The 21,533-nt window shown below is 35.3% G+C and overlaps 2 protein-coding genes and 1 long non-coding RNA gene across 3 annotated transcripts; 1 reads left to right on the forward strand and 2 right to left on the reverse strand.

Moving 5' to 3' along the window:
- Window positions 1-1,526, forward strand: LOC125662526 (uncharacterized). The gene is made up of 2 exons (XM_048894778.2): window positions 1-123; window positions 537-1,526. The coding sequence occupies exons 1-2, from the start codon at window positions 40-42 to the stop codon at window positions 1,245-1,247; spliced, it is 795 nt and encodes a 264-aa protein (XP_048750735.2). The 5' UTR covers window positions 1-39; the 3' UTR covers window positions 1,248-1,526.
- Window positions 1,527-5,855: 4,329 nt separating this feature from the next.
- On the reverse strand, window positions 5,856-9,469 carry LOC125662501 (uncharacterized). The gene is made up of 2 exons (XM_056147754.1): window positions 9,280-9,469; window positions 5,856-7,568 (listed from the first exon to the last, which is right to left on the reverse strand). The coding sequence occupies exons 1-2, from the start codon at window positions 9,427-9,429 to the stop codon at window positions 6,009-6,011; spliced, it is 1,710 nt and encodes a 569-aa protein (XP_056003729.1). The 5' UTR covers window positions 9,430-9,469; the 3' UTR covers window positions 5,856-6,008.
- A 7,724-nt stretch (window positions 9,470-17,193) lies between these two features.
- On the reverse strand, window positions 17,194-20,288 carry LOC130049354 (uncharacterized). Its single transcript, XR_008797867.1, has 3 exons — window positions 18,566-20,288; window positions 18,127-18,312; window positions 17,194-17,884 (listed from the first exon to the last, which is right to left on the reverse strand). It is a non-coding gene; the product is annotated as an uncharacterized LOC130049354 (long non-coding RNA).
- Window positions 20,289-21,533: the final 1,245 nt, after the last annotated feature.

Consider the following 21,533-nt stretch of genomic DNA (forward strand, 5'->3'; position numbering starts at 1 on the left):
GAAACTCTAAGTCAACATTTACAAACATCTCCTAAGACGATGAATCCCACAATTCTTTGCGTTCTTGCTTTTACTTTGTCAGTAAGCATGGCAGCTCCGAGGGTTCTCTTTAGATCAAATACGGTAAGCATTCTAAATTTTACTCCTTTCAAGAAGTACGTATGACTATGTTTTCATTGTATTGGAAATGATAATAATAATAAAAAAATAAATAAATAGATAAATGGATAGGTAGATAAATAAATATATACAGATAAAAACACGCTTACATCATGTATAACAAATCTACGTTTATGACGAATCCACCCTTTTGTGTGTAGTGTTGTTGTTTTTTTTACCCCTATGTTAACTATGACCGTGTTTTCCTGTATATCTTATATTGAATTGTAATGAAAACGACGATTGGAGAAATGTATTTAAAGTGCAATATGGTGCCCAATTGATATATTAAGAACAGTTATACATTTTGTTGTCGCTCTTTAGTTGAAATTTGAATTTTTGCATTTTGATCTAAATATTAGGATTTTATTTCTTAGGTGCATAAACAGCAAATTCCATCAAGGACCATACAACGGGAATTCCAACGGCATCCACGCATGCAGCAAATATTGTCACGCATGCGCAATCCAACCAGCAACAACCAAGCCAGAAATGTGCCCACTCTGCTAAAGAAAATTCAGATAGACCCTCAGAGTAGAACAGTATCCATTAAATCTCATGGACAGCCTCATATCATTCTCAAAAGTCGGCGTGGTCTTAGACTCAGAATTCACGGAAAGGGGAGACAACCCACGAAAGTCATCAACGTAATGTTCCAGAACCGCCAATCTGCTCAACAGCAAGGCAGACCTCAGAATTTGCAGTCTAACGTAAGACCATCTTCACTGTTCAGACAGCAAAATACAGCAGATCACACTGGACAGAAGAATGCATATACCCTGGCACTGGGTCAAAGTAATGCTCAAAATAGACAGGAAGTTGGTCTTCAGACAGGAAGTGGACAGCAAGTTCGTATCCTTGGAGACGCACGTGCCACTCTGGAATATTTGATTCGTCATAAGCTTCTCTCATATAACTTCCAACAGCCAGTGTCTGATGGAGCAGTTGGGGCCGACAAGGTCAACACCAAGACACAGATGCCTCTGGCAGGAAAAATAAACAACACAACTGTTTCTTATTTGCCAAGTACGACGTCACTTCCGCTCGATTACGAAACTGAGGAACCGGATTATCCAATGAATGCATAAAGCTTAACTCTTTTATCTTATCCAAAATTTAAGCTTTTTTTTCAAAAATATGTCCATGCTTGTATGAATGTCTACTGAAATTCCTCTCTGACGTCACACTGCAGTCAAAGGTTCGTAGTCTACAAAATTTACGATGAAGTAAAAAAGAAATGTAGACATTAATTAGGATTAATACTTAATAGCCCGCTTGATCAACAGTTAATGTAAATTGATGTGTATATGAAATCTTTGTTGTATGGAGAGATGATGTTGAGAAATTCCATTATTTTGTTGTTTATACATTGCACGCTGGTCGTGAAGCCTAGTTTTTTTCTAATTCATATTTTATTTTCAATAAATTTTTGAAAAGAGAGAATCGACAGGTTTGTTTGTGTTTTTCTACACCGTGAATAGAGTAAAAAGGCTATTTTGTTTTGAAATAAATACGATTGTTGATATTAATAAACGGTGGGAAAATATATATTAATCTATTTTCGGAAATTAATTTCAGCATGACTATTGATATTCAGATTTGAAAAAAAAAAAGAATTTGAAATTCTCTGGTCTCATGAAAAATGTATCTGTCATTTGTGAGTGTACTGACAACTTTGTGTCACTAGTTCCACAGCCCGGCATGATTGAGATCAGTAGCTCGATTTAATTTAATTTCATAACTAATGCTCCATTGCTACCCAATTAGGGGAATCTCTATTGCGTAACGACACTTTGACATCACGGCACATGCATCAGAGGGGCGGATACAAAAAAAAAATGAAAGGAGGTTTGTGATTTAAATCACAAATCATAGCAATCCTGATTAAGATTCGCAATGTACAAGTTATGTAGTTTTCTAAGAATGATTATTTTCTTTCATAGTCGTATTTCTGACAAAACGCAAGTTACCGAGAAGGTGAAATCGCAAAAAAAAAAGCATTCAATCCGAAATACTTAGCTCATCAAATACAACAGGTAGACTGTTGAGTAATGAAACAAGAGGCCCATTGGCCACATCGCTCACCTGAGTCACCTTGGTCCATATCATGAGAATTTCCATATATATTTGCATGTAAAACCATAATCCCTATTATGGCCCCAACCTACCCCTGGAGGCCATGGTTTTTGCAAACTTGAATCTACACTATGTCAGAAATCTTTCATGTAAATGTGAACTTCTTTGGCCCAATGGTTCTTGAGAAGAATATTTTTAAAGATGTTTCCTATATATTTGTATGTAAAACTTTGATCCCCCCTTGTGGCCCCATCCTACCCCCAGGGGCCATGATTTGAACAAACTTGAATCTGCACTATGTCAGAAAGCTTTCATGTAAATATCAGCTTTTCTGGCTCAGTGGTTCTTGAGAAGAAGATTTTTAAAGATTTTCCCTATATATTTGTATGTAAAACTTTGATCCCCCATTGTGGCCCCATCCGACCCCCGGGGGCCAGGATTTTAATAATTTAGAATCTGCGATATATCAGGAAGCTTTCATATAAATCTCAGCTTTTCTGGCTCAGTGGTTCTTGAGAAAAAGATTTTTTCCTATATATTTGTATGTAAAACTTTGATCCCCTATTGTGGCCCCATCCTACCCCCAGGGGCCATGATTTGAACAAACTTGAATCTGCACTATGTCAGAAAGCTTTCATGTAAATATCAGCTTTTCTGGCTCAGTGGTTCTTGAGAAGAAGATTTTTAAAGATTTTCCCTATATATTTGTATGTAAAACTTTGATCCCCCATTGTGGCCCCATCCGACCCCCGGGGGCCAGGATTTTAACAATTTAGAATCTGCACTACTTAATAAAGCTTATCTATTTTCATCTTTTCTGGTCCAGTGGTTCTTGAGAAATTTTTTAATGACCCTACTCTATTTTTACCTTTTCTTGATTAGCTCCCCTTGGAAGGTGGCCTGGCCCTTTATTTTTAACAATTTAGAATTCCCTTTACCTAAGGATGCTTTGAGCCAACTTTGGTTGAAATTGGCCCAGTGGTTTTTGAGAAGAAGTCAAAAATGTTAAAAGTTTACAGACGGACAGACGGACGGACAGACGGACGGACGCCGGAATACGGGTGATCAGAAAAGCTCACTTGAGCTCACTTGAGCTCAGGTGAGCTAAAAACAACGGGAATTGATCATCCCTGTATCAAGGCCTCTTGTATCTAATTATTTATTCATTTATTTATTCATTTATTTATTTGATTATCTATTTGCCATGAGCTGCGATGAAAATGTAAAAAATGTAAAAAAAATCCTTGAAAGGAAAATGGCGGAACATTTTTCGTCGAATGCATGAAAAAGTATCCATATGAATACTGCTCGGACTAAGCATTTTCGTAAAAGATCTTCATGCATAGTATAAGATACAATATAAATTCAGATAGAAATTGAACGCCTTGTTATCTATTCTATGTATGATTCATAATGATGAATCAGAATTACATATCTCGCAAAATTAGATTTTACATAATATGCATTAACATTCACATCAAAAGAAATCAATACATTATGGCTTTACAAACCGCGTAAGAGCGAAGTATTTTCAATCTGTACATGGGCATTTACAGAATTAATGTTTTCGTTTCTGCAGGATTAAAGTCCTCGTTTCTGCGGGATTAAAGTCCTCGTTTCTGCGGGATTAAAGATTTCGTTTTCATGTGATTGATATGGATATATCGTTAAAAAGTATTTCCAATATTTAATGTAATGTATACTTTATTCGAGATTGGAGTTATTTTCAATATTAGCCTTCGAGTTGTATAATCTCTAGAAATAAATCAAAAGTCTGAGCATAAATGAATACTGTTTTAGCATGGTCATTTTTTACTGATTTTGTTTCGAGTTCCATTTACTTCATTTTCTACTTTAACTTTATGTTATGATTAAAATGAATTTATCTATAGAACTGGAAAAGGTATTATGGTGTTTTACGGATCCACACAACTGGTAGTATATTCAATTGGTCTTGTAGTGATGGGGGGAGTTGAATCCAGCTACACAAGCGATAACTTAAAAAACAACAACACGTATACATTTATATATACTAACCAATATTGTTGCTATAGCGCGTCACAGTTTAATTATTCTTCGTCTTCAAGAGAAGTACAAAATATAAATAAAAACCAAAAAGAAAATTATAGAAAGTGCAATTGTTCAAGTTCTGTCTCATATAACGCAGAGGAATTTCAAATTAGATAGACCAAATGTAGTTCCAAGATAAACTGTACTTACTTTCGAATGTTCTTATTTTATGGAATGCGACGAAAAAGGACGAGGTGATCCGATTGGTAAATACATGTGTTGATATTGAAATTCAGGAATGCGTGCTGTGTCCTATTTCTTTATAGTCATTGAATGTAGGCTCGGTGGAAAACAACACACACACACACAGAGAGAGAGAGAGAGAGAGAACAAAATAAAAAAAACGGTGCTCATGTGATACCAGTTATGTATTCATAATAGAGAACCTCCAACTTTGCAAAGTTTGATGTAGATGGAAAACTGAATCAATGAAATAGTTTTCTTTCTTCGCGTCATTTACGTACAATTCGGAATTACTTAAAGCTTCACCTACATGTATTCCGAATGATACACATGGCGCTCTGGACAGACCGTGACAGATGAAATCGTTTATCGTAACTTACTTTGATAAGGGACCTCTGTTTTCAAGGTCACATCCGAAAGACCCATGACTCTTACTTCTGATGCCGGGGAACAATCACTACGTGCCAATCTCTACCCAGAGTTATCGTTCCCGCTACGCCCTCTGGTGAGAGATTGACTACGTGCATGTGTTAAATATCTTAAATTAGACGTCGGGATCGGGAATCAAACCCGAGACCTCTTGTTTGGAAAGCGAACTCCCTAAATACTAGACTACCATCTTGGGCGAAGATAAAAATTAAAATTGCACGTTTTCATATATCTGTCTAAGGAAATCCAGTGGCGGATCTAGAGGTGGTTACTCTCCCCTAACCTTAGACTGAACATTTCTAACGAAGTCGTCATTTTTTATCATACCGGATTCTTCATCGTCCTTTGTGGGTGGGACGTTTTTAATTGATTTTATCTTGTTTAACGTCCCTCTCGAGAATATTTCACACATATGGAGACGTCACCAATATCGGTGAAGGGCTTCCAATTTAGTCCTATACTCGGCGCCTACGGACACTGGGCAGTAAGGGTTCTTTAACGTGTAACACCTACTGTGACATGGGACATCCGTTTTTAAGGTCATCTTCGATGACCCGTGACATTCACAACTAATTCCGAGCGTTTGACGATGGAACTGTCACTGTCTGTTTCAACGGTTGTGGTATATCGCGGCTGGAATTCGAACCCCAACCTTTCACATGGGGGGCGAACGCTCTATCTTAAGACTACCGAGGCGGTAAAGGAACAAACTTGGGTCCCAGTCTCCCCTTTTTAATTTTCTTGATCCCCCCCCCCCCCCCCTAAACACCTTTACTAGTACGACATATAGCGTAATATAGTAGTCACCGATTACTTATTTTCGGAACTAAATGAAGGAATAATTGTTTCTGAAATGGTTAGTTTATTGATGAGTAGGTGACAAGCATGTACACAACATGAGTAAATAAATAAAACCAGATACTTTGTACATTGTACAAACACGTCCAAGTTCTACCCCCCCCCCCTTTTTTTTCTCAAGATGACAACAAATCTTCTCGTTACCAAAGAGAAGAAACATGCGTTAGATTTTCGCGGAAAAGTGACTGTGTATGATGATAAATGGATGGATGAATTCTCTTGGTCTTTTTACACTAACCACTCATTTTCTGTAGCACCTTTCGAAGTAGTATCTCGTCATATTCCATAGGCTCCTCCGTCACCATACTGTTTCTAAGTGGCCCGCCCCCCGTGTTTAACGATGAGACGACCGCGTGAGTGCCGGTCTTATTCTGCGTTATCTTTATTTTCTTCGTATTGCCTAAATTCAATGCATGCGTTTGGTTTCCAATCTGTATCATCCCTGCGTTTGTGTTGTTGTTAACGGTGTTCAGTAATTGACTTTGACCTCTCATTATGGCGTCCAGTCTCTGAAGTTCAGGCGGAAGGATATCCTGTGCCATCTGTCTTAGTAAAATGTCCGATATGCCTGGTCCAAGGATCTGTCTTAGGGCCCCTGAAGGTGTTAAAGGGGTTGTCACAACGGGAACCGGAACAGCTGTAGTTGTCAAGGGAACCTGAAGATTATTTGCATTTAAAGGATCGCGGGCAGCTGTAGCTAGGGCTTGTTCTATCAGAGGCAGAGGCGGAAGCTGTGGTGCTCCTAGGGATTTCTGGGAATGATTAACACCGTGCAGTAAGAAGGAGCTAGGGACATTTTGGTTTGGGTTTTCAAAACCGATAGGAGGTGCGATCCCTTGTAGGTTATTCCGAGCAACTCCCATGGATCCGAAGGCGTCTTTAACTGTCTGGATGACGAGCTGTGAGGCGGATCCGGACCTCCCACCAAGCACTTCCAGCCGTGTGTTTCCTATCTGGACGTTCAGTGGTCTGGCGGAGTTCCGGTTGCGGAGAAGTACGATTTTGGGTTCGGGGTGAACATCACGCTGTTGCGTTACGACATGGGAGGAATGTGGTGCAAAGGAAAGTTGGTTCGAAAGGTCAGGGACGTTTGAATGACCGTTACCTATGTCAGCGTGTGTTGGATTCTGGATGCTTAAAATTTGAGCGGACGCCTGCGTATTACCGGAATTTATCGATGGCCCATTGTTCCTGAGAAGGGAATTTAAGCGTTGTAGTTCCCTGACCACTTCATTGCCCGGGGTCGGGTCTTGATTTCGGTGAATATTTCCTAGGTTTGTCTCCGGGAAGCCAGATTGAAAGTCATTTGTGTGGACACTTGTTAGGGGATTGATTCTAGTCGCTTCATGGCGTAAATTATTACCATTTGGAACTGATGATTTTCCGTCATTGATAGATGGCAGCGAGTCCGTTGCAGAATTATGAAGAAACTCATTAAACTCTCTAGAAATTGAAGAAAGTTCACTTCTTAATTGTGTTCTTCGTCGAAATAATTCGGGAGAATTTTCAGTTTTAAAACTTCTTGATTTCACCAAAATGTCCCCTTTTGCTTGCTTCGGATGAGAAGCCCTGGACGTGGACTTGATGACCGCACGAGAGCGAGGACGTAAGCTGCGTACCCGAGCACTGTTTAGAGACTCGATAGGGACCGTATCAAAAGGCAACTGTGACCCTCTGTGTACAAGCCCGGGACCTCTTGCTCGTGATGGAAAATCCGAGAAAACTCTGCCTATATCTGGTCTTTGGAAGATCCCCCTCTGTAAAGAAAAACAGAGGAAATCCGAAGTTAGAATTCATATATAATTCCGGAAGAGAAACTAAGATAAAAAAAAAATGCCGAAGGTAATGCTCAAACAACAAATTCAGCGTAAATATTCACTGGAAATGGAGGGGCGGATCCAGAAAATGGGGAGGGAATCTAATCCACTTCCGATACTGAGATTTTGTCTGACGTAATCAGAATTTCTTTTCTATTTTGAGTAAAACGACGTGTCGTTTACACATTGCAGGGTCATTAAAAAATACGAAGACGATGTCTCTCTCGTATATATATTTTCTTGAAAAATAAAATTCAACACATTATTGGATTTGAAATAATTTATGTTTATAGACCTTAGATGTTTCATTCTATTTGATCATAAAGTATCCGCGATATATAATTTTATAAACAGTGTGTTCTTTCACCACGGAGCATTTTTACGTCAAAACACAACGTCACAATGTCGCGTATCACAGTTTCTCAAAATATTCCCCTCTATACAGTCTACTCCGGATATAATGAAATTCAGGGGACCAACCTGAATTGTTCATTATATCCAAGGTTCAATATAACCAATGCTGAACTACACAAATATTGCTACTGGAGGATTTATTTTAACTTCAATATAACAGATATTTCAATATAAGTGGAGTGGACTGTATTTCACATTCAGCTTGTGGCGCCTTCTACACTGTGTATTTATCGTATAGGTAGCTAGCGGGCTACAACTTTTCTCATTTCCAAATGCTCAGTAAGAAAAGTGAAGGCGGTGCCGGGGCTAACATTAAATAGATCTAATGATTCCACGACAGTGACGAGGTCAGCATTTTCCATAGTGTTACTTATTCTTTTGACGAGTTTTTTTCCCCCCCACAAATCATTCTTTTCCTACCAGGACGTTCGTCATCCAATCACAAGAAAATCTTTTGTGCCATTTATACACTAAGTAAAGCACGACTAATTTTTGATATATTTTTCTTTTTCCCAGTATTTTAACAGTTTCTATTGGAGATTCCCAGAGTGTGACATACACAATTCTATGGCCATTCCCAGCTCCGTGATTTCCCACAAAGTCTTGTTTTTTTACCTTCACGAAAGAGAAGTACCTGTTTTCTATCATTGATTCCCATTAAACGCCTTGAAATATTACGTAAAAACTTCGCTTATAAAATAATGTAATAATTCTGTACTATATCATATAAATTTTATTCTGTTTTTAGCGCTATTTTTGAGACATTTGACAATTAACATTATATGATGCATTTGTGTAAATAACAGAATTTTACCATGCGCCATGAACTCATTTTTTTTCGGTTTTGATCTTTATGATATTTTTTTATGTATCGTAAAATATCTGATTTTTTTTTCATTATAATTCAAAACAGTTGTTGTTTGATTGTGTTTACCAATTTCGGATTTGATAAGACGTTTAGAAAAGAAGTTTGGCAAAAGTCTACGTATTTTTTTATTGACCCTCGTATATAAATGTTTATGCTGGAAGGAAGAAAAGAAAATGCACTAAATATTTTCATTTCTTGGTATAAGATACTTAAGATTTCGTATTTATTTTGAATTTCAAAAAAATCACGAAATGCGTAAAAAAATGAGTACTATTCTTCAATGCAACTTGTAACACCCCCTCTTCCCCAATGCGCTTATAAAAATTAAATTGATATTTGGTAACTAAAGCTAAGCGCACCATATCAGGTAACCGAAAAGAATTCAATCGGTCGCATTTATTCCTACACGACTTCTAATTTCAAAAAAGAGGAAAAAAATTCAACGATGGGACAAAATTCAAACCAGGTAAATTTACTTACCGATCCCCGGAATCTCTGAGCACCCGACAAATGCAAAAACACCCCGAATAGAACCACGCAGATTACTCCGCGCATATTGCAAGGCTTTCACATTGAACTGGTTTCTGTTGACAAAATGGCGACAAGGTCTAAAACTGAAAAATAAAAATGTCCTCCCATGTCAGTTAGAGGAATGTGAAGTTGTAATTATCATCGGGATTGTTATGCCGTGTCATTGCATAATTATGATCGGGATTGTTATGCCGTGATATTGCGTAACAACACTGGGCTAGTCTGTTCTATGCGATTTTTATTGTTTTTTATTACCGGTCAAGAATGTCATGACACATAGGAATGTAGGTCATTTTGTGGGGGACCATGCATTGGATACTTCAAATCTATTTCAATTTTGATTTTAGAAACTATATTTCACTCCACATTAATTTCTCTTCAAAATTAAGACATCCGTACAAATGTGCGAGATTTGATACGAATCTAAAAGAACCATTTGGGCGACTTTTTCTTTTACTATTGTGATGATATTACAACATTTTAGTTTATGTTTAAAAGTGTGCAATGCAAAACATAATTTCCTGATTCAATTTTTAACATTTCTGAAGTTTGGCTGAACATGTAATGTAGCCAGGGCCGTAAATTACATGGAGGCGGAGGAGGCAGCTGCCTCCTCCAACTTTTGAGCCAAAAAAAATTAAAATTTAAAGTTCATTAGAATTTATGTTGTTTCCAATAACTAAGAACATGATACCTCCCTTAAAAAGCATTCCAAATCTTTCTTTTAGAATGAATTAGTCAAGTAACATCTTAGAAGGCCCTAGAATCAAGGATTTTGCACGAAACGTGTTCAGTGTGCACAAAATGTGCTCAGACCCCCGCCTAATTTCCTGCCTCCTCCAAATTGAAGGTTAATTTACGGCCCTGGTAGCCCGTGCATCCCGTCCGGTAAACAAGTTTAATTATTTTTACTTATAATTGAAATCTTAAATGTGCTTTGATAGAGAAATGAAATATGATAAGAACAAAAGGATAGTTAGCGGCAAAACTCAATAATAAACGATATAAGTGGCCTTCAGCTGTTTTATGATCTTAGAAATGAGATAAGCGGCCTACAGGTTATCTTACAGACACGTGGTACCGAATCAGAATATTAAGTAATTAGTACAACTGCACAGATTGTGTTTTTATATTTTCTTGATGTCATTTTATATTCTTTACTTATCTAATATAAGAATGTAATCGATTATTCCCATTTATTTTGTGAACTTTAACAAAGTAACATTAAATTGCTTCAGATGATAATAAAGAGAGCACTTGTAACGATAGGTAACATTTGTAACGATGGGTAGCATTAATTTTGTAGTCAGTCGCTGGAGAAAATTCGGTCTGATCATATACTTACGGATCCGCCCCTTTTAAAAATATACGCTTAACAGCGTTTTTACCCCCGCACAATCAAGATCTTATAACATTGCTATATTCTTGCACCGCCGTCTGAAAATTGCAATATGGTGGGAGAAAATACCCTATTTTCCCACCGTACTTGTGTCCAGCATGTTTTTGAATATTCATTAAAGTCCAATAAAAGCTAAAACGCCATGGCAACTTAATATGGCTGCCTGCATGTTATCAAGCTAAATTGCTTGAAGCCGCGAGTTTCCACGTTGCGTGGATGGGTTGAGGCAGATTTGGAGCGGGAGAAATATGTTAAGAATTGTTAATCGAAATTTTGATGCGATATGATGCAGGGTTATAGCAATATAAGACGCAAAAAGTGGTGTAAATGAAAGGGTTTATAGAGGGTGGATCCGTAGCTCTCAGATCTGTCCGAATTTTACCGACAGAAAAGTAAAACCCAGCAGCTACTGTAGATGTTGTTAAATCAAATAATAAAACAGAATACTAGAGAGTCAATACAAACGGTTTGCAACCACAACTCCTTGCAATATAGACGGTGGCGGATTTAAGGGGCGCGCAGCCAATTGAAGGTAAATCGTGGTCTCTGTTTTAGAAAAATGTAAACTATAAAAGAAGCAATAATTTCGTCCACTCTCGGAGAAATAAATGACAAAATCTTTTGATTTATTGAATTGATTTTATTGGGATAACTTGCATTTTTTTCTCAAATACCTTGAAAGTTGCGCCATTTTATTAATTTCATTTCATCAAAAAAATGACAGAAAACATGTCAATCATTAATATGACAAAGAACATGAACAATATGAAATTGACGCGTTCCTTTGTCAGAAGAATAGACTATTTACATGGAAACGAAAGACAAATTAATGTAATATAATCAAAGATAATCATTTTACCGTATCCCCTGCATGCAGATCCCCCACTCCTCTCCCTAATATTAATTAGGAAATAATGATCGCGTTTTCGTGTATGATTCAGGACAATCTAATTAAAATTAGATGTTAGATCCGCTCACATACTCACCATACAAGTATATAACGACATCCAACAGAGGGTCACGTCAGAGGTCAAATTTAAAAAATCACCAATCGCTACAAAGACGGAAGTGTCATCGGCATCCAATGAGAGTCCTCATTATATACTGTATTTGATTACTTATTAATATCGATACCCTGGTATTATCCCGCAAATCCATGCATTGTTTACAAACCGTGACTTGTTTATCGCGCGTTTTTTTTTTTTTTTTATTGATTCCATCATTTTCAACACAAATACATATGCACATCTTACTCACACTCTCATAAAGGTTAAAGAAAGCGATATAATAAACAATTACATGTATATTCTTGTACTTATTGTTAAAAAAAGAACAAATGCTGTTATCATTAATTGAAAAAAATATTCCATTTAGATCATTTCTTTTTGTAAAATATTTGTTCTGTAAATATTTCCTTGTAAATGTAGTAATTATATAAACATTTCAAAACATCATAAAAAACAACATTGGCATTCTTTATTGAATATTGGACTATGCATCTCTTTACTAAGAGTTTAAAACCATGTGTTCTTTTTCTGAAAAGCCAATAATAAGAGTTTGTACATTGAATCCCCCCCCTTTTTTTTACCAGATTTAAAAAAAAAATTCAATCTGATAATCTACACAGTGTAGAGGCAGAAGGGCAATAAAAGAATATGCTTCTTGCGCACATATTGAACAAAATGGAGAGTTCTTAATTTTTGACATATATAAGAATATGTTAACTAAGTACCTAATATTCTATGAATGATCCTATAGTTGTTAGTACCTAATATTCTATGAATGATTCTAGAGTTGTTAGTACCTAATATTCTATGAATGATTCTATAGTTGTTAGTACCTAATATTCTATGAATGATTCTATAGTTGTTAGTACCTAATATTATATGAATGATTCTATAGTTGTTAGTACCTAATATTCTATGAATTATTTTATAGTTGAACCATACATGTATCAGTCCTGAATCTTTTGTTACAGATTTAATGTTTGCATATACATGTTTCCAATTTAAGTCTAATTGCAAAATGAAATCATTAACCCATTTGTTTTCGCACATAGGTCACGTGTATTTTGTTTAAAGAACCTGATTCACAAACCCCATATTATGGCCCTTAAAATATATAAAAATGGAAGTAAATGTTGAACAGGAGTATTGGTGTTATAAATATGTATCAGAATCCGGGATTTAAAAAAAACATGTTAGATTTTAGAAATAGGAGCACAACTAAAGCTGTATACATACTAGAACCGGATATGGTACAGTATTTTTGTCATTTTTCACCAAAAACTGGTTATTTTGTAAAGATTTTGGCATACTGGTTTCATCTCGTCCAAAATATTTAACGTATTTTTATAATATACACTTTTTCAATTAAACATACATGCAGAAATATTTTAGGGCGAGCTAGGAGCACTATTTTTATTTTTCAAAAAACGATAATCCGGATTGCTGAAAAATATCACGGTTATAATGCGCTCGTTGTGGTAAACTTGAATTTTACAGATAATATGGCTGATTTAAGTATCTTATGGAGAAAGAAACTAGGTTTTTTATTTCGTGTCATGTATAGGTCATTTTAGTTCGGTGTTTATTTTTAAAGCAATGGAAATCCCCTCACCTAATAATAGTTTTCGGTTGCAGCTTGTTTTGCCCTTTTACTAGGTTATAGATGTTCATTTTCAATACCTAGTTGTTTTCATCTTTTAAAGTCGTTCACAAAGCATCTTCATTGCATCGTTGCTTAAAAACTGTGTACAATTTTGGCAGTTTTACATTATTATCATAAACATTATCATTGAACGAAACGAGTTACCGAAACTGTTAGGCCTAGTGACTGAAATGTTCATGGCGTCTTCTGTCACTTTGGGATATATCAGAAAATATTCAGGCTTCACGCAAGTATTTTTGTATGGTACTGATATCAAATCGAATAATTTTGCTTTATTTATTTTACAAAATTGTTACTACGCAGCTTTAGACTGTCAACATTCGAAATAACTGTTTTATTTAACCTAACTTCACGTACATTGGTAGCGAGTCCTTCTTTGACCTACAGTACATCCAATTTTCGGTCTGAATATTAGCATGACCTGGTCAGGCAAAATGGAATTCAAAATAACAGATTTAAACTACAATATGACTTACCATAACATGCAGCATTGTCGCCAGTTAAATCCGACACAGTAAATTATGTAAGCAATTCATAGATAGCAATACACATGTTATCGATGAGACATGACGTCATCTGTTGTAAGACATTCATGACGCATTTTATGATTCGATAGGCGGATCAAGTAACCCCCATATGAAAATACTCGATATACCGGTTGTTGTTTTTTTTAAATTTCACATATGATATCGTCGTACATGTCAAAAGTTTTTTATTTTTTTATTTTTTATTTTTATGTAACTTTACTTGTAAACAAATATTGTGCGTTTTGTTTTTTGTTTTGTTTTTGTTTTTTTAGGGGGAGGGGGTAAGACAATACAGTATTTATTGTGCATGTTTAATTTCGTTGATTATCTATTTCATAGGCCTAGTCCGAAGGCTTATCAACGCATCAGTGTTCCATTGTCCAATGTAAAATTAGAAAAAGAAAAGTAGTGTCGTCTTAGTTGTCAAGGAGGTATGTCCCCATACCAAGTTACATTTATACAATATAAAGAAATATTTTTTTTCGGCTGCTCAACAAGTCAAATTGCGTGATACAAGTAAAATTAAATTATGACATACGGGCTGAATGCTATATTATATATGTTTTACCAATTAATAAACTGGACATGTGTTTGCCAATAAATATATCTTAATTTAATAATCCAGCCTACAATAGCAACAGGAAATTGTGCTTAAATTGACCAATCTTCAAAACCTTAAATTGTGTACATGTGTGTGCATGGTGGCGGTGGTGGTCTTCATCCACTCAAACTGTCCGAATCCCCCTCACGAATTCAATTTCTTTAAGTGTGCAGTGTCGACCCATCCAAGTCTGCTGCTTTGAAATATCGATGTCAAATGCAACTAGTTTACACACAAAAAAAATATAGACAAAATGATTTGACGATTTGCATTTTAGTTGCTTCTATTCATACACGCTACACAACAGTACCGAATCTATAACTGAGAGAGAGAGAGAGAGAGAGAGAGAGAGAGAGAGAGAGAGAGAGAGAGAGAGAGAGAGTATCAGTAATTGTATACAGGTACGGTAAGTTTAATCAAATCTTGAAATGAACAATATTCTTCTTATTAATTAACCATTCCACTTCATTCTGATATATTTAATTTCCCTTTTTTCCGTGTTAAATTATTCGGCTGGTACAAGTTAGGACTGCCCCCTCTCTTTTTAAAACCGATGTTACGTGCCTAGCTATCTAACGCCCTCTCAGTCAAAAATAAAATAAATATATAATCTATATTACAACAACTTCATTGGATTTACTAGGGTTTTTTTTACCACCGTAATACATGTTTATGCAAGCGGACAATCTAGGCATTTTAAAAATAATTTTTTCCATCTTCGATAACAAAATGTATTCAGTCCACGAAGAGCAGACTGGACCCAAAACTCAATGCTTTTATTTGTCATTTTATAGTCCACATTTCTTTGAGCTGGTATAACTCATGCTATTTATCAAATTGAAATCATTGCCAATTTATATCATGTGATATTCGTTTGTTCATTTTTAAAGTCAAATGATCCTGAAAGTCTCTTATTTGGTGAACTCGTGCTACTCGTGCTGTGAAACAATGTGCCGACTAACATGTACAGGTGTTTGTGTACGGGTTGTCGAGAATTTAGGTGTGAACGTCTACGGGGAAGTCTGCATACGGATATGTATCAATATCTTGATATATCTATATACAAAAAATAATCCCGATTTACAAACATGTTGAGGTTTCTACTTAGAGAAAATTAAAATCCATTTAGCGACACTGTCCACTCAAACATATAAACGTGAAAAACTAATACATAACGAACGTCATAAGTTAAGAGTAATTAAGATGAATTGTTTCGAATAGCAAACTCCAACATTTAAACAATTTAAGTAAGTTATCAAATCAGTATGATAATTCTTTAAAGATAGACAGTGAAGGTGCATTTTTTAAAATTAAATTACTATTTCAAATTTACAATAATATACATGTATATCATTAAATGATATGAATATATACAAGTCGCCGTTTTATACGTTTTAATTTTCACCCACTAATATTTCGCTTAGTATTTATCATCTTTTTTTATCACACGAAGGTGCACATTGGCACAAAGGAGACACAGATGCCAGATATCCACTTAGATCCTCCGTGGACTTAAAGGTCTACCTCGCTCAGAAAATTAAGACTTCAGAGGTGACGACAATTTTAAAGTTCCACCGTGTTTTATTTTAAAAAATTTAGTTTACGAGGTGGATGTTCAAAAAATCCATTTTCTAATTAGTTACTATAATTACTCAAGTTTAACCAAAATTATACAGTTGTCTCTCTTTTTTTATCGTCAATTAATATCAATTTTAATGGAAATTGATACGAATAGATATAAATGCAACTTGAAAATATAAACTCGTCTTTGAGATAGACGGTAAACCAATACTATTTGCTGTGGTCCTTTCACTGCAAGGAATTTTAATTTTTGATCACGATTTTTCAATTATGTCCAATACAGCGGGAAAAAATTGTAAAGTGTTATGTAGTGGGGAAGGGGGGGGGGGGGATATATCACAAATTTAAACATCGTGATAGAAAATATACAAGTTCCTAGTATTTTATTAGTTGTGATTTACAACCAAAATAAGCCCAAAGAATATATATTAACTATGCGTCCATTTTTTGTGTATTACACTGCGATTCTCATATCGTCAACATCATGACGTTATATAGCTTTTCTGCTGAAAAACAACACAAAGTTTAAACGACTGTAAAACGAAAACTAGAAAATATATAGTTGTAAAATAAATTGTTCTATAACCTATAAATCCTAGAGCATCAACTGTGAAAGTCTCATTTATTTTGGCGAAAGGGCCAATTTTAGTACTTTGTGGCTCTAGTTCTTTTAACCCTTTCTCTACCGGCACATTTTGGAGGTTTTTAAAGACTAAATGACAGTATTTTTAAATCGATTTAAATCTGCATGGATCACGATTTGGAGTAGGCATACAACATATAATTTTGTTAGGAATTGGACAGGGAACAATTTCTTATAAAAGTTGTCAATGTATCCCATGACCTCAAAGAGGTCTACGGGGTCAAAGGTCATATAAGTGCACATTTTTGCAATCTTTTCTCTCTGAAATATATATATTACGACCCCTCTCACTAGATTAGAGTCAAAAATAGGAAATTCTAAATGTATGAGCTAATGTGCCTTTTAAAATACTACAATAACAACACAATCAAACTAATCAATTTTATTGACAAACAAATAATTTTGGTTGCTAAGTAACAACACTCATAGTACAATTTTGACCATAATTTGCCTTTCTGCATCCATTCGACACAATTTAAACGTAATTACATTCCATGATGATTAGTAAATGTCACATTATTTTAAAAATATAATCTTTAAATAGATCTTTTAAAATCATTTTAAAAGGTTTTTAACAAAAAATATGATGAAGAGAATTAAGGTCAAAGGACATCAAATGGAAACTTCGTACTTTATATACTTGTCCATCATTTTCTAATAATATGACGTTTTGCCATTATGTTCCATTAAATAGAATAAGTATTGCAACATTAAAACAAAGATCTTTCAATTACTATTAATCTAAAATAATTTATTTTTTTATTCAATTATATTTGGTTGCTCAGCAACAACATCTTATCAAATGTTATAAAAAAGTACTAACCATTTTTCCTCTCCAAGTTCAACATATACGAATGTTCAAGTACTTACTTTCAATCATTAGATTTAAATGTACTTGCATCATATTTAACAAAAATGTTCTTATATTCAACCTCTTGAAACCTATTTCTAGACATAATTCTTGATAATGAGTTGTTCCGACAGGGGCATGCGTTGACCAATATCTGTCTATCGACTGGAACTTCACAGCAGGCATATATAAGATAATGCACAAAAATCTGGAAAAAAAAAGTAACTCAATTGGCTCTGTAAATGTTTCCGATAATCAAGGCCCTCTGAAAAGTATGCATTTAATTACTTATGAAATTTTATCAGAGGTAATTGTTGTACACATTTAATAAATGAGTTAGATTCACAGCCAGATTAATTTTGGTAAAGGTAATCTTTTTACTGTGCATTTTATTATTCTTTTTAAACTGGAAATCACTGCCACAATATCGGTTTTTAAAACTAGTAATACCTGTACAGTTCCTCTTCAGTGAGAGGCTGCAAACTTCCTTGGGAAGTATATGGCAACCCTCCCCCGTAGATATGACCATCTCAGCATAATGGTTGGTGGCAACACAAATGGAGAAAACCAAATCTTCTGTCAAAGACAGCTTCATAAAATCTGCAGTTCTCCGAATACCGTAATAGGGTCCCATATCTGAAAGAAAATTGCAAATAAAATCAGTATTGGCCACCATACCTTAAAACGTGTCATACCTTATAATTTTTTTGTATGTATGCGATCCCTAGTTATGCAGCAAAAACAACAACAACAAAACAGTAAAATGGTACACACATATCAGTGTACCATAATGCCATGATTCCATTTGTGAATGTATTATCTGGATTTATTTGAATGTTAACCAAATTTATACTGATTTAACCCTATATTCAACATCAAAGAGTCATACCAACTGAAAGCCAGGTTGTCACCCCGAATGAAATGCCACAGTTCTTGGATCAGGTGTCCCTGTGTCCTCCACATCAGCATCCTTCCAATGCATGTCTGGATTTGCCAGTAGACTGTCGCTAGTGGATGATACCTGGGAACTTCCCACTAAATATTGGGATGTCAATACCCTTTTTAAAGAAGAAAAGAAATTACAATTAAAAATTGTTGGTTTATGTTTAAAAGGCAAAATATAAGTTTCACGGTAGCATGGAACAGTTTCGCACTTAAATTTATTTACTCAAATTTATTTAAAGATAAGGTAAGGGATTGCATACATGTGTTAGAAATGAATCGAATATTTTATTATACATTGCGAGAGTAGCAGAGTGGGTAATGAAAAAAATATATGTATCATGTAGGTGTCTGCATTATGCCTAGCATATACATGAGGGCAAATACTGAAGAAATTCAGGTTAAAACCTATAGGGTCCAGCAAAAATACTGAAACTCTGAGGGAAAGTGAATGACCCCAGATATAAAAGTTGAATTGAATTCAGTTATCTGGTGGCACCCAGTTTTTTTATTGGTGGAAGAGAGAACCTAGATACCTGGGGAGAGACCACCGACCTTTCGTAAGTAAACTGGGAAAACTTTCTCACTTACCGGCGCGAACGGGATTCGAACCCGCGCCTAGAGAGGTGAGAGGCCGTGTGATTTTGAGCGCGATGCTTTAACCACTCGGCCACGGAGGAGGCCGGCAATATGGGGACACGTGCCCATTAGCTCATAGCATACAAGTACCAGCATGTATGGATCACATGTAATTTATGGTCATAAGCTTCTAAGTGTATATAAAATACATGCATTTGGATAAAAGAGAAATCAATATGATTTTTCATTAGCCTGTCATAATCAGACTTTGATTGATGTTAACCCCCCCCCCCCCCCCCCCATTTTGGCCCAAACACACATTTTGTTTTTATTTTTGTTACAGAATAAAGAAAATAATTCAAATTATGATAATAAATTCTATTATTACAATAATGCAAAGTGTGTTTTCCTAACAGATTGTGTTTTCTTTTCATAGAAAGATAATTTTTTTTATAAACATGGAAAAAACTTGGAAAATAGCCTTCTCACCAGCGGTCATGAATGCCCGGTCTGATTAAAACCACCCCATCCCATTATACACTAAATCCACCCCCTTCTTACACTCGCGCGTCAGGTAAGGAGATAATTCTGGGAAAAGGGGGGGGGGGTAATCAAACTGATTAATGCCGGACCCGGACAGGGTGTTATTCACTTGGTTTAAATATCATAAAATATAAATATTTTCTTTCATGAAACGACAAATTATGGCATCAAATCGCGGTTAACTAATCGTGAATTTTTCATAACATGACAAAACCGCATTTTTTTCTTTTTAGTCGGCCTATGTGACTACATCAACTTACATGTACGTATTCATACTAAATGCATGATCGTTTGGGTCATCCTGCAACAGGAGATCCAGGGCATCTTCTTCTTCTGACATCAGGTCGTTTTAAAGATGTAAAATACAAGCTTTCGCTGTGACAGTCACGGTGAAGCTGTGTTGTTTTCGTTGAAACGGAAACACGTGTGTTCTCTGTGCACACTTTCAGAAAACCCCGCGAGGCCCGCGATCCGGATCACGGAAAAATAAAAGTATACGGGCTATATATAGGCGAACTTCTTTTTTGTTTTCTTTCTTTGGCAGAGAAAAAAATTTATTACTATTCCGAACATATATAACGTTTATATCTGAATTTGAAGTACTTTATCTTTTTTTAAATTCATTCTGCCGATGTAACATTCTCAATAGGTGTTTTATGAAGTTACATGTAGGTTGTGTAACTGTTTATATACCAATATTGGTTTCATGCTTTTTTTAAAAAGCAGAGATACCTGGCTGATTATTTCATACATGTATGTATGTTGTTTTAGTGTATCAAAAGGTGCTGAAGTTACTAATAGAGGACAATACAAATAGTTTTCACCACTTTATTGTGCGACGCGCGTCGATTGCTGTTAGCGACGTCGATTTGTCGCTAATTTTTAAGAAAACCGCGCAGCATGTCCCAATTTCATTTTATCGTAATATAAAAACTACCGAGAATTATAATATGAATAAGGGTCCATCAAAAAGAAGATGTCCTCTACTTTTACAGGCTGTATTTACTTTTCCCTATTTCCATATATAAATATAGATAAAACGCCGATCTGTTTAAACATTGAGAAATAAAATCGTAAAAAAACGTACATGTGCAAAAAATTGCTATTTTCTTATAACTTTGCCAGGCATTAAAAATAATTTTTATATGTACTGAAAGCAGGGAATATATGCTTTTCAAAAATATAAAAAACATTGCATTCATAGGGAAAATAAAAAAAATCATAGCAGGGGGGAAATGGCCTTGCGACAAAGCGTTGCGTCATATTTAGACGAAGTCATCTTTCATTTTAAATGCTTTTTATAATTTTATGGCTTTATTTACTCAATTGATTTTTACATAGTTAAAAAATATAGAAAATTTCCAAAAATATGATATATAAAACATATATATTACGTCCGTAGTTTCAAAGATTTATAGACACTCCTTTTGCGTAGCTCTGTTTTTACGCGCTATCGGTCATATTGACCGATACGGTAGAGAAAGGGTTAAAAGACCGTTTTAATCGCTTCAGTTTCTTCTATGTCGTCATATTTAATAAGTAATCAAATACAGTATATAATGAGGACTCTCATTGGATGCCGATGACACTTCCGTCTTTGTAACGATTGGTGATTTTTTAAATTTGACCTCTGACGTGACCCTCTGTTGGATGTCGTTATATATTTGTATGGTGAGTATGTGAGCGGATCTAATATTTAATTTTGATTGGATCCAGGAGAACTTCGGAGGTCGCGAAATGTTGTTTTGAAATTTAAAAGTTAAATCAGTAGACGAGGCTTTATATTTCAAACA

Source organism: Ostrea edulis, chromosome 8, assembly GCF_947568905.1.
Source record: "Ostrea edulis chromosome 8, xbOstEdul1.1, whole genome shotgun sequence".
Classification (NCBI taxonomy): Eukaryota; Metazoa; Mollusca; class Bivalvia; order Ostreida; family Ostreidae; genus Ostrea; species Ostrea edulis.

Bases quoted from the DNA above. Each gene is read 5' to 3' on its own strand.
- LOC125662526 (XM_048894778.2), top strand. From the start codon at position 40: ATGAATCCCACAATTCTTTGCGTTCTTGCTTTTACTTTGTCAGTAAGC. The intron at 124-536 runs GTAAGCATTCTA...TTTATTTCTTAG, and splicing joins TTCTCTTTAGATCAAATACG to GTGCATAAACAGCAAATTCC.
- LOC125662501 (XM_056147754.1), bottom strand. From the start codon at position 9,429: ATGCGCGGAGTAATCTGCGTGGTTCTATTCGGGGTGTTTTTGCATTTG. The intron at 7,569-9,279 runs TAGGAATAAATG...AATTATATATGA, and splicing joins TTTTGAAATTAGAAGTCGTG to ATTCTAACTTCGGATTTCCT.